This window comes from Drosophila pseudoobscura, chromosome 2 (genome assembly GCF_009870125.1).
Source record: "Drosophila pseudoobscura strain MV-25-SWS-2005 chromosome 2, UCI_Dpse_MV25, whole genome shotgun sequence".
NCBI lineage: Eukaryota > Metazoa > Arthropoda > Insecta > Diptera > Drosophilidae > Drosophila > Drosophila pseudoobscura.
Genome location: NC_046679.1, coordinates 14060511 through 14076508, shown reverse-complemented (window position 1 = coordinate 14076508; position 15998 = coordinate 14060511). Strand labels below are relative to the sequence as shown.

The 15998-nt window shown below is 47.7% G+C and overlaps 1 protein-coding gene across 1 annotated transcript; it reads right to left on the bottom strand.

The window, feature by feature from the left end:
* Positions 1-2548: 2548 nt before the first annotated feature.
* Positions 2549-9804, bottom strand: E5 (empty spiracles homeobox protein E5). Its single transcript, XM_033376437.1, has 3 exons — positions 8856-9804; positions 3643-3800; positions 2549-3209 (listed from the first exon to the last, which is right to left on the bottom strand). The coding sequence occupies exons 1-3, from the start codon at positions 9778-9780 to the stop codon at positions 2688-2690; spliced, it is 1605 nt and encodes a 534-aa protein (XP_033232328.1). The 5' UTR covers positions 9781-9804; the 3' UTR covers positions 2549-2687.
* Positions 9805-15998: the final 6194 nt, after the last annotated feature.

Genomic DNA, 15998 nt, shown 5'->3' with positions numbered 1-15998 from the left:
TAATTGCAAAACAGGCAGTAAAGTTCGAGGCGTCATCAGCCGGGTCGTGTGTGTGCATTTCCAATTAAAAAAGCATTAAAATACTTTTGCCCATGGACTTGGCCAGAATTGGAATTGGAATTGGCATGGGCTAGGGCTAGGGCTGGGGCTGGGGCTGGGGAGCTGGAGTAGAAGAGCACCTCACCTGCCAGAGGAGATCTTTTTGGAGATAGATAGGAGTTGAGTTCCAGAGTGGGAAAGATCTTTCCTTGGCTTAGTTCCAGTCGATCAGTGCGGGTTATTTATGGCGGCGAGAAAATTAACTTTTCCTTCTGGCTGACATGGAAACCAATTTGCCAATTGACGCCTCAACCACTTCCAGGCATCTTTGGCAACGACTTGACTTTGGTTTGGGTTGGGTTTGGGCTTCGGCTTGGACTCTGGTCCGTCTTTCAATTAAATTTATGTTCGGGCAGAAGGCGCCAGGCCCGTCCCAGAGCCCAGAGCCCAGAGCCAGAGCCAGCGACTGACTGAGCAATCGCTGATTTATGGCCTGGAAACGAAGGCGGCAGCTGAATGGAATAGAAAACACTTTGCAATTATTATTGAAAGTATTATTTTTATGGCGGTTGCCGTTGTTCCCGGCTTGTATCGACCGCCCACGACGCGACGCCCGTCGACGGTGGCTCATCGAGTGCGCCAAATGAGGTTTAAACTGCAATTCCGTTTCCATTTGGCAAACTTTTGCACATACAAATTGCCGCTAAATAGCTGAAACCCGACACGGCCTACGCCGTTGCCAGCACGTCCGCGCCCCCAATGTTGCAACAGTAGGCTTCTGCTGCCGTTGCTGTCGTTGCACTGCGGCAAATGTCAGGACCATCAAATGTCGTTACTCTTCCCCCAACACCTGTCAAATTTGCAGTGCCTGCCGCACTAATGACGCCCTTAATATGCTCCAAGTGCCCTGGCTCGGCCTGTTGACTTGGCTGAAAGCCATTTCCCTCTCATTTGAGTAAAAATTTTGTTTTCAAAGTCATCGTCGTCATCGTCAACCACGCTGGCAGACATGCCAAAATCAAACGAAGAGGTTGGCCAAAGGAAAAAGCTAAGAACCTTCTGTGGCAAGTCGAATGGCAAATACCCTTTTCAAGAAGAACCTAAAGAAATGGGGTTTTTTAATAGAGAAAATGTTAGGGAAACTATTAGCAGTTCCCTATTCCGAACCAACTCAGGCCTAGGCCCATGCTAGCTTTTGTTTCTTGCCTTCACTCCCTGGTACTGGTAATACTCGAACTTTGTTTACTGTTGACTAACGTAACCAAGAACATGTTGACCAAATTCGACTTTAGCAATCAGCCATCTAATGGATACACATATTTGCAGATATGTTCAGCTATCAGATACATATGTGAGTGGCAAACAAAAGGGATTGACGTGACATTCCCCCGTATGGCCATATGGCCCCAAGCAGGTGTCTGGTGCCGTAGACAACTTCATTTTGTGGGTCGAGACTAAAGACTCATAAATTTGCCGCCCACAGAGGAAACTGGTGTATATTTATAAGTGTGGATGTGAATGTGAATGTGGATGTGTGTATGAAGCCATTCCAACTGCAATTAAGTAATTCTCACATCGTTTATGCAAAATACGTAAATTTTCCAGGCATTCTCCTAGTGCACCCTCCTCATGGGTAGATGCAGAGCCCAGACCCCATCCCACATCCTTGCCAGTTCGGTTCGGTTCTGGTGATTGCTCGCGAGCAACCTCAACACCCTTTGCTTGTATTCAAGTGGCCCATAAATTGTTGGCCAAGTTTTCACGGGGTCCGCCCACTTTTCGTTGCGCTGCTTTGACAACGGCAATTACCTTGAACTTTTCGCTGTTTCGCCAGCCATATCACAAATTTATTTATACTCCACATATTTTTTGGCCATGGGCAGGGGTCGTTTTCAGATATCTTCGCAGTTTGTCAGTTTAATTTTTGCTTTAAATGAACCCAAATTGCAGGCCCATTAGTTCGGGGTAGCCGCTGCCGTTGCTCCACATGCATATTTCTTAAATAAACTGACAGCCCCGAAGCGATTCAAAACGGGTATGTATAGGTACGTATAGTAAATATACTTTATAGGCAATCGTTTGCATTTTGAATATCAATTTCCGAGGCTCCTCTCGCCCTGTGGCTCCCTAGCAGTCGTCTGGCTATCCAATCAATTTCGGCCTTTAGCTGCTGCTATCGACTGACATTTATTTCTTGGCCGCTTTATGAGACCGTAATACGTAATTGTTGATTGCACTTTTTACTGTCAACGTTTAGCACACAACATTCTGGTCGTCAGCCCATCAACAACTCAATAAAGGGAAAACCTTGTTAGCAATTTATTTTTGGGAATTTGATTTCCCATTGCCGATGTCCCGACAGCTGATCGATAGTTATTGTGTATCATGCAATGTCGGAAAAGAAAAATGTTACCATTTTATCTATAGAGTAGAGTCCTTGGATGGGCAAGGAGTACTTATCACATTTGTGGTCCACTGTCCTACCTCTAAAAACCATGAACTCTTGTTATTTCTTTCATATAATAATTGTTGTAATTTATGCTTTAAGTTGTAAACAATTTAAATTAATTTATACAGATGACAAATAATTTACAAGAAATTAAAGGAACACAAAATAGCGGAGAATAGCTCTCTAACTCTCTTAGCGATTACTTCTCCCTTTCCCTGTCCAGAGATCTCTCCCGCTCTCTTTCCCGCTCGCGCTCTCTCAGATACATTTGCTGCTGCTGGATGAACTGTTGCTGCTGCTGCTGCTGTTGCTGTTGGAAATGTTGCTGGTGCTGTTGCAATAGCTGGTGCTGCTGCTGGGGGGTGAGTGCGGGTGGCTCCCCAGGCTGCTGCTGCTGCTGGAGGAACTGCTGCTGGTGCTGCGCCAGCTGCTGCTGGAACTGCTCTCTCAGACGCTGATGCTCCTCGGCATCCATGTCGCTGCCGTAGTCCTCCATGTCGATCACTTCGTCCTCGTCATCCTCCTCGATATCGTCGTCGTCCTCTGCCTCCTCGGCATCGTCGTAGCTGTGCTGAGAGCCATCCTTCTGGGCATCCTCATCACCATCGCCGCCGCCGCCTCCGGAGGAGCTGCCCTTGTTGCTCTTGGTGTCGCTGCCGTCGCCGCCCTCTTGTTGCATTCGCTTGTGCTTCGTCCTCCGGTTCTGGAACCATACCTTAACCTGTTCCGGGGAGAGAGAAAGACACGGAATTTAGACGGGGCTACCTTTGGGGGAGGGACTTCTTTCGAACCCTTCGCCCATTTTATATTGTTTCCTCTTTTTTTTTGGCAAGTCGTAAATAAACTTAACGAGTCTTTTAATTCTATTTACGGCCTGCCTCTTAGCTATGCCCTCGGCGGCAGGGGTGTCGTTTGCCCCCGGGGCACCCCTTTATCGCCCACCTGCTCCTCCTTCTTGTGCCCCCTGATTGTGCTAATAACTCAGTAACTCCCGGCACTTCTTGGGCTAACGACCAGACGACATGCAATCACTTAGCTCCCGGCCAAGGGGTTGAACGGGTGCAGAAGGCAGCAGGAAGAGTGGGCTTTGGTGGGGGATACTTATTGAATTTGATGCGCATTAAGGGAGCAAAGGGTTGAGGTCTCCCGCTCACCTGTGTTTCGGTGAGGCTCAGCACTTGGGCCAGCTGCTTGCGCTCCGCCCCGACCACGTAGTGATTCCCCTCGAAGGCGTGCTCCAGCTTGAGCAGCTGCGTCGGCGAGAAGGCGGTGCGGACTCGCTTCGGCTTGCGGAAGGGCTGGAACAGGAAATCTGAAAGAGATCAGGAGATGGCGCTAGTTAAATGGGGTGTTTTTTATGGGGTGCCACGCAGATCAATGGTGGATTAAATGGTGGCAAATCACAGGGCGTGAGAGATCCCAGGGATCAATGAAGGAGAGCCCTCACTCAGGTATATTCTGTTCTGATGATTGCGGTTTAGATTCATAAAACTAGGCATTCCTTTCTCTAGTGCTTTCCCCAAATGATTATTAACATTCAGCACATTTCATCCTTAAATCCTCATCTATAATCTCCCTTTAAGCTGGTTTTCCAACCATTGCTGACTGACAGCGTGACTGACACATATTCGGTGGCTCTTCAGTTGGGTAATTATGTACCGCCCTCAGCCATTGTCCACAGTAAAAGCTTCTCCTTTTGCTGGTGGCAGCAACGTTGGTGGCTCTGCCAATTAGATGACGCTGGGACTCAAATTGTTGATTATGATTTCCGCGAATGCCCCAGGCAAAGGGGCCGCACACACATATCCCACACACTCATTACAAAACAATAAACAAATTTCCAGACATGGCCCCGAACACAAAAGGCTTCTGGTTCGTGCCGCTGTCGGCGCTGTGTCTGGGCCATGTCCCAGAATCGCTGATAAGGCCAAAACAATTGCCAAGCCAGGCCAGGCCAGGCCGAAGCCGACTCAGCTGTCCGTGCCTTCCCTGGACGCCAAGTCGAACACTTTAGCGCGCCTAAAAGCCGCCTCCTTGGCCCAGGCCCAGACCCAGGCCCCATTGTTCTTCCTTTTGGCCAGGCACAACGTGATATTTTGACGTTTATCACGATTTCTGGAAGCGCAGACCCCTGCGACCACCACTCATCTGCTTCTTGTATGTTTGCCAGTTAACAAATTTTCAATTGAGCCACAATTTGAATATTGATATGAGGCTACTGTGCAAGATTTAACCCCAAGGAGGCTGCAGGGATTGGAGTGGGGAAAATGATGATGGAATGTTGCCAGAGAATACCCCGCCCTCAGATGAAGATACTTTTGGGAACCTCAACATCCACCTTGAATTGCTGGGACTAGTCTGTTGTTTTGATATAATTTTGTTAAAATATTAAGCTACAAGGAATCTTTAGCCACAAAGTGTGACACGGAACCCTTCTTCCTAAGATGGCTTAGCAAGCCCGTTCTTTCTTGGATTCGATATCTAATACAAAGCCCAGTGTAACGCTAATACCAGACTTGTTTTGCTACCATTTGGCAAACATGTTAAGCTACCAGACTCTATAGACCCCCACAAGGTGTGCCAATTACAAAATCAATATTGACATAGCAAAATGGAATCGAATTCGGGGACAGACCCAGACCCAGGCCCATCCTAACCAGGCTGTCGGGTGATGTCTGATCCACACACAACAGAAGCTGAGCCACTGAGAAAATAAACAGCAAGTAAACGAAAGGTAACCGAAAGGGCGCGAAGCTATTAAAAGTCAGAGGCAGTGGCAGTGGCAGTGGCGGTGGCAGTGTGGCAGGGTCTGAAATGTATCTTGTAACTCGTGCATTGTATCTTGTTAGCGTGGCAGGGCCTAGAAAAACAATAGCTGCTGCAGCCGAAGAAAACCCTCCCAAAACGGAAGGGAGAACGGGACAGGGACAGGGACTTGTCAATTTGACACTTCATAAATGCAGCCTCGGGCCATTGATGGCCATGTATCTGACAGATGCAACTGACTGACTGACTGAGTGATGCTGTTACCTCGTACTGTGCTTGTGCCTGTGCCTGTGCCCGGGTTCGTGCGTGCTTGGTTTTTGCTATGAACTTGACAAACGATTGCTGCATTCAGCAGCCGGCGGCAGCCTCGGGCTGAAGCACCAGCACTCCTAGAATGATCTAGTTTTTTATGAACCCGGGCGATTTCTTGACATTTGTTACATTTGACAGCTAACAATGTAGCTACAAGATACACGACTGCACGACTGCCCATCGCCTTAGATGTCCGATGTACGATGTACGAGTGTCTCTGCACGGTAGCTCTGCAGCTCGGTAGCTCTGCAGCTCGGTAGCTGTATAATTGATAATGCCGCCGCTCACAATGGCTACTTAATTATTTTTTCCTCTTGTCATAGACAGCCATCGAAGTAGGCAGGCAGGGAGGCAGAGGGACCCACTCTTCAGATCTCAATGAAGTTCGCTGATGGTTCGGTTTTTTCCTCCCATTTGGTCACAAAGGAAACCGCCGTGCGAAAATACGCGCAATTGACAATTAATTGATGTGTCCGCCTGGCTGCCAATGTTGCAAGTATTGCTGTTGTTGCTGTAGCTTCTGCTGTTGCTGCTGTTGTTGCTGTTGCAGTTGCTACTCTTGCTCACACCCTTGTCAGCTGTCATTTTTTTATATACGAGTTTAGATACAGTGTGTTTTTTGCCCATGGTTGAAGTGCTGCCTCCATCGATCGTTTCGTTTCGTTTTCGTTTGTTCTGCTGTCCTGGCTCTTTTTGTTCGCCTTATTATTTATCACTTATGTGCAATTGTATTTGTTTGCTTTTTTATGGAGTTAGGGCTTAATTTTTATGCTCTCATGATTTTTTCATTAATTTATTGCATTCCTGGGTTGGCCCGGGCCTGGCTTTGGGCTGAAAGGACATTGACTGGGAATCGATAATTGAAATCAAATGTTCTGACAGTTGTCGGGGATGTTTGCCTGATCGATTCGATTGGGTTTTCCCATTTGCAGTTTCGGCATGAATGGGATTTTGTGGGTTTTCATTGGGAAGATGCTACTCATGAATGGTTGGAGAGTTGAGGGCTCTGATGGAAAAGAATCAATCAGAGGGATTAGACTCGAAAAGCGGTGCCTTAAAATACTAGCACATTGGAATTCCTGGCAAATAGATGCTGAACTTACTTCATTTAACGAGTTTGATCAATTGGCGAACCAGTTTGGTTTCGAGTTTTCGAGTTTCAGCGGAGTCTCACGTTCAAATTTGTAATTATAACTTTCAGCTGGTTCACAAAATGTTTACTAAAACTAATTGAAGCTGTCAAACCACAAATAATCTTCTATGTAATCAAACCCTAGTCAAGGACTCAATCTTAAACCCAACTCTACCCTTTACCTCTACATTCACCTGCATAAGAAGGCCACTCCCCAGAAACTGAAGCACGTGCAACCCGAATTGAGTTGTTGACGCATCATCATCGCTATCACCATCGCCATCGTCATTATCATTATGATTGTAGTCCCCATTCCTCTGATATCTGATCTCTGATACTCTGTAACCGGGTATTACTCACGCGACTTACAAAACAAACGAAGACGAGAAACATTTACAATTAATGGAATCGTTATGCGAAACATTGACATTTCAGGTTCATAAATCAAGCGAAAATTACAGCCAGGCGAAGGAATGAAGGAAAGATCGAGAGTGTGAGAGTGCGGGAGATGGGGGAAACAGAGCGGGAAATGGGAAAAGAGAAAAGGGAGAAAATAATGAAAGAGTGCGCAACATAATTAAGGCGTAACGGGCATACGTACTCGTACACCGAAAGCAGGTGAAAGGCGTGTGAGTGTGCCGAAAATTATGAACCAACCCAGCCCGAAAAAAACACGGAAACACCATGTGAGAGTCGGAAAAAAAAGATGGCATGAAAATTCAAATTATAATTATGGAAGCGGGGTATAAAAAAATGCCTAAACAGTAATAAATGACAATGTTTTTGGAGATGCGATGCGCTCTCTGCGGTCTGGCCCCCACTCTATTTATTTCCTTCTATAGCCATCTCTGCTGTTCCTTCGTTCTTTGGTTGGTTCGTTCTTTGGCCCAAAACCTCAATTAAAAACGCATTAACATTTCACTCGTTGCACTTTTAAGCCCGGCTATGTTCTCATGTGTGTAAGAGTGTGTTACACATACGCCGCATGGGCCCAAACTGGCGCCCGTCTGTGCCTGTTGGCCATTAATGGTAATTTCGACTCCAGAAAGATATACATACCCGTACATACATACGTATGACGGGCACACATGGCTGGCCATTTAGGTACGCTGCTTGACCTAACGATGTGTGTAATGTTGTTTAAACAATTTAATTAAAATGTAATTTGTTTGGAAATAGTTATCAAAATGGGTTTGGTTTTCTTTTCCTGGCTTTTGGTTCGGTTCCCCATATCTTTCTCGCTCTCTCTCTCTCTCTGGTTAGTGCACTCCTCTGCTCTGCTAATGATGATGAGGCTGATAGACGTCTAATTAACTTGTAATAAATGTTTGCCATTTGCTTATTTAACTTTAATTATATGGAGCGGCGGATAGCAATAGCAATAAGAGCGACTACAACAGCGATAACTGAATAATTGCTTGATTGAGGTTCTCCATATAATGCTAATGGAAATGGTGGGACGTTGGAAGAAGGCTTAGAATATGAGTTTGAGGTGTGGCTTGGTTACTTCGTTGCTTCAGCGGCCTCTATTTATAATCTTAAAGGGTTACCAATTCTCCACTGGAAAATATTTAGATATTTTTTATATGGATTGAACTTTCCACAAAGAGTTTGGTAAACAGATTCTAGTATATTAATAACCAATCGAAACCACTGCGGAATACTTAAATAGTTTATTCTATGCATATTCTGTACGTTTTGGTCGTATTTAAAAATCTATTTGATCACTTTCTGAATAACTCTAGAATACATCAGAGTCTTTTTAATTTAGATTCCTTAAGAATTACTATATTTAAACGAATAGATTTCTTTATGAATGGCCCCTAATTAGTCTTGTTTGAAATGCTCTTACGTTTGTGGTTGTTTGTTTATATTAATTCCATACTTTCAAGCCTTTAAAACTAGTTCTTGTTGGACCGGTTGGCAAAATCTCATTTAGAATTGGCTTTTTTCTCCTTTTAAGGAAATAAATCATTAACGAAATCTTTGATATAGTAGTCCGATAAGCATACAAATCCCATCCATCACAATCGGTTCAGATTTTAAAGAACATTTAGTAGTAGTTTTGCGAAGTCCATTTAATTTAACCGGTTTACCGCCTAACCGTTTGAGTGCGCCCCGTAACCGGTTGGATAACTGAAAGCTGAAGGTACTTACTGCCTGGAAAACGTGGAAATATGCGTCCATGGCGACTCAGCAGCCAGGGATACAGCGGGTAGCTATCACGGATGAGATGAGGAGCCGCCCCGAAGGGATGATGGCCATGGGGTGGGGGATGCCCTGGATGTGGCCCGCCCGGAAAGATGCCCAATGGGTGGCCGGGCGGCAGATGCGGGGGCGGACCATGCGGCGGTCCTGTTGGCACGGGCGGATGAGGATGCTGCTGCTGCTGCTGTTGTTGCTGCTGCTGCTGCTGGTGATGGTGGGCCAGGGCGGCGGCCATTTGGAACTGGGCGGCAAGGAACGGTGGTGGCGGCGGACCCGGCGGAACACCAGCCGGCGGTCGGACCACCACGGATGGCGGTGAGGTGCGGGCCTGCGAGATTAAAGCTAGATTTGGCGGTGCCGGCAGTGCTAGTGGACGGATCAGGCCTCCCATGACACCGGCCTGCGATGGATGAGCGCCTGCAGCGGGATTCCCACTTCCATTCCCATTTGGCGCTGGCGAGGGTGAACGACTAAGCGGCGAGCGCGGGGGACTCCGCGATCGATCCAGGGAGTCCCGTCTCCGGCAGTAGATGAATCCTCGCGGTGTCCTCCGGCCGCTGGTCGTGGGCGACGAGGGACTCTCGCTCCGCGGCGGCGAGGCAATCACACTGACCCTCAGAGGAGCGGACCGCGTCGTGGACTCCCCCACAATGGAGTCGATGCTGAAGGCCAGCTTGGGCTTGCAGGTGGCATTCGTCGCGGCCGTGGTTGTGGCGGAGATGGGTACGGATACGGACGCGGATACGGCGGGCACGGCGGCGGAGGCCGGTGCCGGGGCCGGGGCTGCTGCGGCTGCCGTGGAGGAGCTGCTGACAAAAGGACTTGTCGGCGCCATTGGCAGCATGTTGAACGTTTGACGGCCGCACGTGACCATTTGGCGTAACGGTTTCCGATGGCGCGATTCGAGGGAGTTTTTGGCGGGTTAATTGAATATTGGGAACGGATCGGAGTCTCGTTCGAGTACAGTAGTCACTGTCTAATCACAATCACAATCACACACACACAGTACACACACGAGCACATGGGTAGATAGGGTTCAGCGATTGGCATCCGCCGGACTGACATTGATAAACTGGATCACCGGAGAATGTCGACGCTTGTGGCTGGGTCTCGATCTGCGACTGCTACTGCTACTGCCACTCGGACTCTGGGATGTGGGTTTGCCGTCGCTGGCGGATGGAGCGTAACGGTGCCGCTTCAATGGAGAATCGGCGGCGGGTTGAACGTGGACGACGTCGATTGCGGTTGCCGCGATGATGAGCACTGTCAACGCCATTAGCATTATGGAGCGTCTAAAGGCGTCTAATTGTCCACAGCGCTCGGCCGCTCCTCTCTCTGCAGTCCACAGTCTGTATCTCTCTCTCTCTCTTTCCTCCTCTATGTACTGTTCCCCGTCTCTCTCTCTGTCGGTCCGTAAGTTGTGGGGGCGTCGGCGAATCGTTTCGAATCTCGCGGTAAGCGTCGCGTGGATGCCGCCGCTCGAGTGTCTGGGGCACACAGTCACAATGCCCGTCCAGGGCCCGTTCACGGGCTTGTTTCTGCTTCTTTGCTTCTCTGCCGGTCCGATGCCTTCCAGTGGAGCATTTGGGGAGCTGCTGTCACAGCTGTCGTCTCGCTCGCACACCCCTGCGCGGGCGCATGCGCCAAAGCAGCGCGGATAAAACTCGGCGAACGACAGAAACCTGCTCCCCAACCATGTGGAGGGAGGGAGTCGTGTCTCTCGCCCCAACTCCCCTTCCAGCGACTATGTTGTGCTGGTGTTCGTGTTCGTGTTGGTGGAGTCGCCCGACCAGACTAGTCTCTCTCTTTCTCGCTCTCCTGGTCTCGCTCTGGCTCTGGCTCTCTTGGCCATTTTTCGCACCAGTTTATGACAGCGAAACAAACAATTTGCGCTAAACAAAACAGCATCATTAAAGCGTTTGTGGTTTTAGTGCCAAGCGAGCTCGGCCAGTCGGTTGGGGTCAGGGGAGGCTGCGGTGTGAGAGGTGGCCGCTGGCACAGTGGTAAGAAAACATTGGTTTCTGGGATCACTGACAAACAGAAGGGGAATTCGCTCAACTGTTTGTCCAATAGGATTTCTGGGCATTTCTAAATTTGTATATTTATTTCAAAATTTCAGACTTGTATGAGCTGGTTTTAAAGTCTTTAGTCTTTTGGCTAAAATGATTCAAATTTAAGGTTTATCCTGAACGACAAAGCCCTCTGAATATAACACTTCCTTGTTTCTTTTCTCCTTTTCTCATTAGAAATAGTTTCGGGTATTTCTGTTACTTTTAAAAGTTGTTGGAAATGTGGTGTAATTTGGCTAAACGTTTTACGAGCTTTCCTATGTATAATTTTCTCAAATTTTTCCCCCGTTTCCCAATTCTATGGATTGCCATCCACTGTGCCTGGGCATCAACGTCATAGTTTATTCGCATAGACGCCCCGTCGTCAGTGGTGGCTACCCTAGCTAGCCCACCCCCCACCCCTTTACCACCCAAGCCCAGCAACACCACTATCCCCTCCCCTTCCGTCCGTTTGCCTTGCCACCATTCTGAATTGGCTCGAATTGGCATCTGCATGATGTTGGTCGAAAGCATTTGAACATGAAAATGGGCGGTAACTTGGTTTCTTCACCTTCCAGCAAAGCTGCAACTGCTGGCGCACACTCACACAGATAAAGATGCAGATACAGACACAGACAGACTCACACTCACATGCACAAACGAATGCTCTCAGAGAGTGGCATGCTGGCCCAGTGGACGGTCATTCTCATTCTCGTTCTCATCCTCTTCTGGCCGAGAGTTGTGAAAATAAACACCTCGTTAAAGATGCAGGAGGAGGCATAAAACATGCAGCGCCAACAACGCTGCCTCTCATAGGTAAATACACCCAGACATATGCAATATACGACCGACCGGCCCCACCCCTAGCGCCCCATAATCTCCTGGCTGGCTCCATGGCGGGGCAGGGGCAGGGGCAGGGGCAGAGGCATGAATGGAGCAGGACAGAGTGGGGCAGAGTGGTGCAGAGTGGTGCAGAGTGGTGCAGAGTGGAGGCTGGCAAATAAATTGACGTGCGCTCGGCTGGATTTGTATGCATCTAGATAAGGTTTCCCTGTCGATGGTCGATGCTGCCGCAGATGCTGCTGCTGCCGCTGCTGCTGCAACTGGAGTTGCATCTGTATTTCTATCTGTGTATCTGCATGCCTCTCCACTCCGTCCGTGTATCTTTCTGTGTGCTGTGTGGCACCTCTGGGTGCGGTAATTGTAATTGGTTTTTATTTTTCGCGTTTGTTCCTGCCTTTTGGCCGAGAGTGTTGGCCGGGGCTGCCTCACGTTTCGGGATAAATCATTTAATTAGCCAGACAATGAGCTGGGGAGAGCAGCGAATGGGCTGAATGGGGCGAATGGGGCTCTCCATCATGGCTAAAGGTTATCGATCGCCAATCAATGATTTTCGGGGGGCGTACCCTCGCATTCGGCATTTACGTTCAATTGAAATATGACCTGGAGGTGGATCCGCTGATAAAACGAATAGAATGTATGCGAATTATGGGAGTTTTTGGTTGAGAATTAAATCTTAAGCCAGGAAAATAATAATCAAGAAAAATCAACTATTTCTATGCAAAAATTTGATTGAGTGTTAAATATTATCAAACTTCGTTGTATTTAGTATTCTAGACAACATTTATGGACATTTTGGGACCACAATCCGCTCCAAAATAAAGTAAAATGTACGTAATGCCATACAAAATAAATTAAAGGGAGTTCCAGGCTTAAAATATACTATAATATATTTTTACCTATTTAACCTTTGGTAGAAACTATATTAGCCCCAAGAGAAGGATGGATAAAACCCTCATCATCTTATCGGAACTTATGAAAAGAAAGATTTCGGCTGAGTTCCAAATTTGTATATTAAATATTCAAATATTATATTTCCGTTTCGCAAAATCCCCCAATTACCACACACTGTCTAATAAACTCTTCTAAGAAGTTTTTCCAAACTAATTAAAGTCGGTTTCCACCAAAAAATCACATTCTTCCAGTGGAGGTTCTACCGATGATACCATCCTAATCCTATGTACCATGTCGTATAGGAACTAAACAGCCTTTCTTTCCTCTCTGCACATAAGCGCTCGCTCTCGAATGGAATCCACAAGTTTCCATGTTCCACAGACGACTGGCAGAGCGAGATAAACTCGCAGCTGTCGTTGATTGGCTGTGGGCTCTACTCAGGCAAGTCAGAGCGAGACAACAGTATGCGACAGCTGCTAGCAAGGGGTTGGACTGTTAAAAGAGTGTGTCTGGAAAAGAGAGGGAGGGGTGCGCGCGACGCCGCTGCTGAGAACGTATAAATCCAATTCATTTAATAATTGCCAACGAGATGGAGCTCATTATCACGAGTACTTTGCACGGCTTTGCCTGAGTCTACGCCGAGCAAGAGACGGGGGTGGGGGGGCTCATTTTGGGAAGGGGCTTATGTGGGGAGGCTGTGCCGGCCCTGGTTGGCCGTGGTCGTTGGTGGTGTCTGTGTCTCCCCAGTATTACTTATAGAAATACGTATATAAATTTAGCAGAAAATTTGAAAAAGTCTCTACAGTTGCGGTTCGGGGAATACCCTGTGTTTTGAAGGGACTGTATATAGGCCTACATATATTCTTTTCAGGGTAGTATAAATACGCTTCTTTCAAAAGGGGACTTCACCTTAAATATTCCCTTAAGAAAGATATGAATATGAATATTTATTTTTATTGAAATTTATTTGAAAATATATCTTTATTCCAAAAAGACCCATTTGGTGGACTTCATTTTTGATTTGGAAAAGATTTTTGTTTTTTAGTATGGAATAAATAGCTGCCAGGTCTTTACAGGTCTCCCAATTAATAAAGGACGTTCATACGAATATACCCTTAGCCATAAAGCGGTATGGGCCAAAAATTGATTGCACCGCCTAAGAGTTTTGTGCTAATGCTCCACTGTTCCTGTCTGTATCTGTGTGTCTATATATACACATACATATATGTATCTATGTGTTTCCGTGTATCTGTGTGCGTTTGTCTCGTTAGCGTTTTTATTAGACGCGCAAATGGAAGCCCAGAGCACTGAGAGGCTGAGACCTGGAATGGGGCTGAGACCAAGACCGCGACCGAGACCGATCCGATGCCTGATGCCTGATGCTTGATGATGGCGACGGCTTTTCATTGTCAATTAAAACAGCTTCTTGTCTGTGTGGAGAACTGATGGACGCTGATGCAGGGAGGATGATGATGGTGGTTGGGCGATGAGGCATGCTGCATGCCGCATGGCGGATGGAGATGAATGTCTGACTGTTTAGCGAAAGCATAATTGCCACAAGGGTTGGACCCGGCCCGGCCATCAGACATCGCCATCGTCATTGCCATCTCTGTCGCACTCTGGGGTCCGTGTTGACACAGCTAATTGGCTTTATTTGTTTTAATAATTGAGCATTTTTGGCACCGGCCCTGGGCACTGATTTAATTAAAAATTTCCACGCTCATTTCACTCGGGAGTCGTCCCTTCGAAAGGGTTTCCAGGGCGCTGCCGTGACACTTTCTGTTTGTTTGGATCTAAGGAAATTGAAATTGAATTTTAATGGCGCGGATTTAGAGTCCGAAATTCCATCGGAGAGAGATATATATGTGCTTACTTCCGTAGCGGCTAAGCGAGAGACTTAATTAAATGCAAATAAATATTTTGCAACTATTTGGAATGCTTAGTCGCAGATCAGGAGTCGTGGATCCGTGGATCAATGGTGCTGCAGCTCTAGAAAGATCACGGCAAATCCCTAAACGTTGCCCCGACGAAAAGCCTCTAAAAATCCAGCGATCAGTGCAGAGATCTAGCCGTGGATCTAGATCTGGTTCGAGGATCGGCGCACTTAATCCAATTATCGATGCCTTCGCGTTCGCCTCTGGCTTCTGGCTTCTGGCTTTGGGAAATTGTGGCCTCGTCTAAATTGTGGGCGGGTGGAGAGGCTTAGCCTTATCCCAGGTAATACTCTCGTTCCCAGAAGGAGAGAGTGGCCCGAAGAGAGAGGCAATTCGTTGATTAATTAAAATTTTGATCAGCTCTCCAACGAGGGCCATTATTTAATGAGCTTTTTTTATGAGATGCCAGGTGTGGCATGTCTGTAGCCAATGGGTGTGGCAACCAGTCCGAGACAGTGCTTGTGGGGGGGAGATGTAGCGATTCCGATGCCGATCGAGGCGCGACAACTGCCGCAAATTATCGCAAATTTGTGAGGTTCGTGGGATGCAAGCGAAATATTTTATTGCCTCATTATGCAAATGCGAATGGCTCTCAGCGGCGCGGCAGGGGCAGGGGCAGCCAAGAGGCTTCCACCAGGAGGAGCTTCCATACAGGAAGGTGATCGGTGATCGGTGATCAGTGATATCTGTGACCAGGTAGAGCCGCAGATCCCTCACGCTTGCTGCCGGAAAACCGCATTGAAATTACGCCCAGGACCTGCCCGAGTTCCATAATTGCGGTAATGCCAATAATCTGTTTTCGACCAGCGACCCCGACCGCTTTCCTACCACTGTCTACCCCTTAACCCTCTCGCAGGCAGCACAGCCTTTCCTCTGCTCTCCTCTCCATCATATACATATCTTGCGCTTTCCGCCTCTTAATCCCCGCGAACCGCCTCATAAGCCTGAGTCAGCCTCTAATTGTTGGCCCTCCGAAAGGATTCACCTTTGGATTGCCAGCGGTACGGCCTGCCTCTGCCCCTGCCCCTGTCCTGTGTTCTACAGTGGTTCCTGTCGCGCGCTCTAAGCAGCATCGATAATTGGATTAAATCGGGGATGGCTGCTTCCACGCCAAGATCCCGCGCTAGTCCTGCGCTGATCTTTGGATTTCCAGCGTGGCTTTGAGGCGCACAAATTCCGAGTTAAGTTTGAGGATTTGCTGGCCTAAACACGCGCTGATCATGTGTGCACTATTGTCGGATTGATTCCCTGGAAAACAGTCGGGCTCAATCGCCCTGATCCCCCCTCGTTCTCCGGGCTCACTCTGCTACTCCTAGACTAACTTCTTGCTTGATCCTTAAGCTCGGCAGATTTGTGATCTGGCAAATCCAAAATAT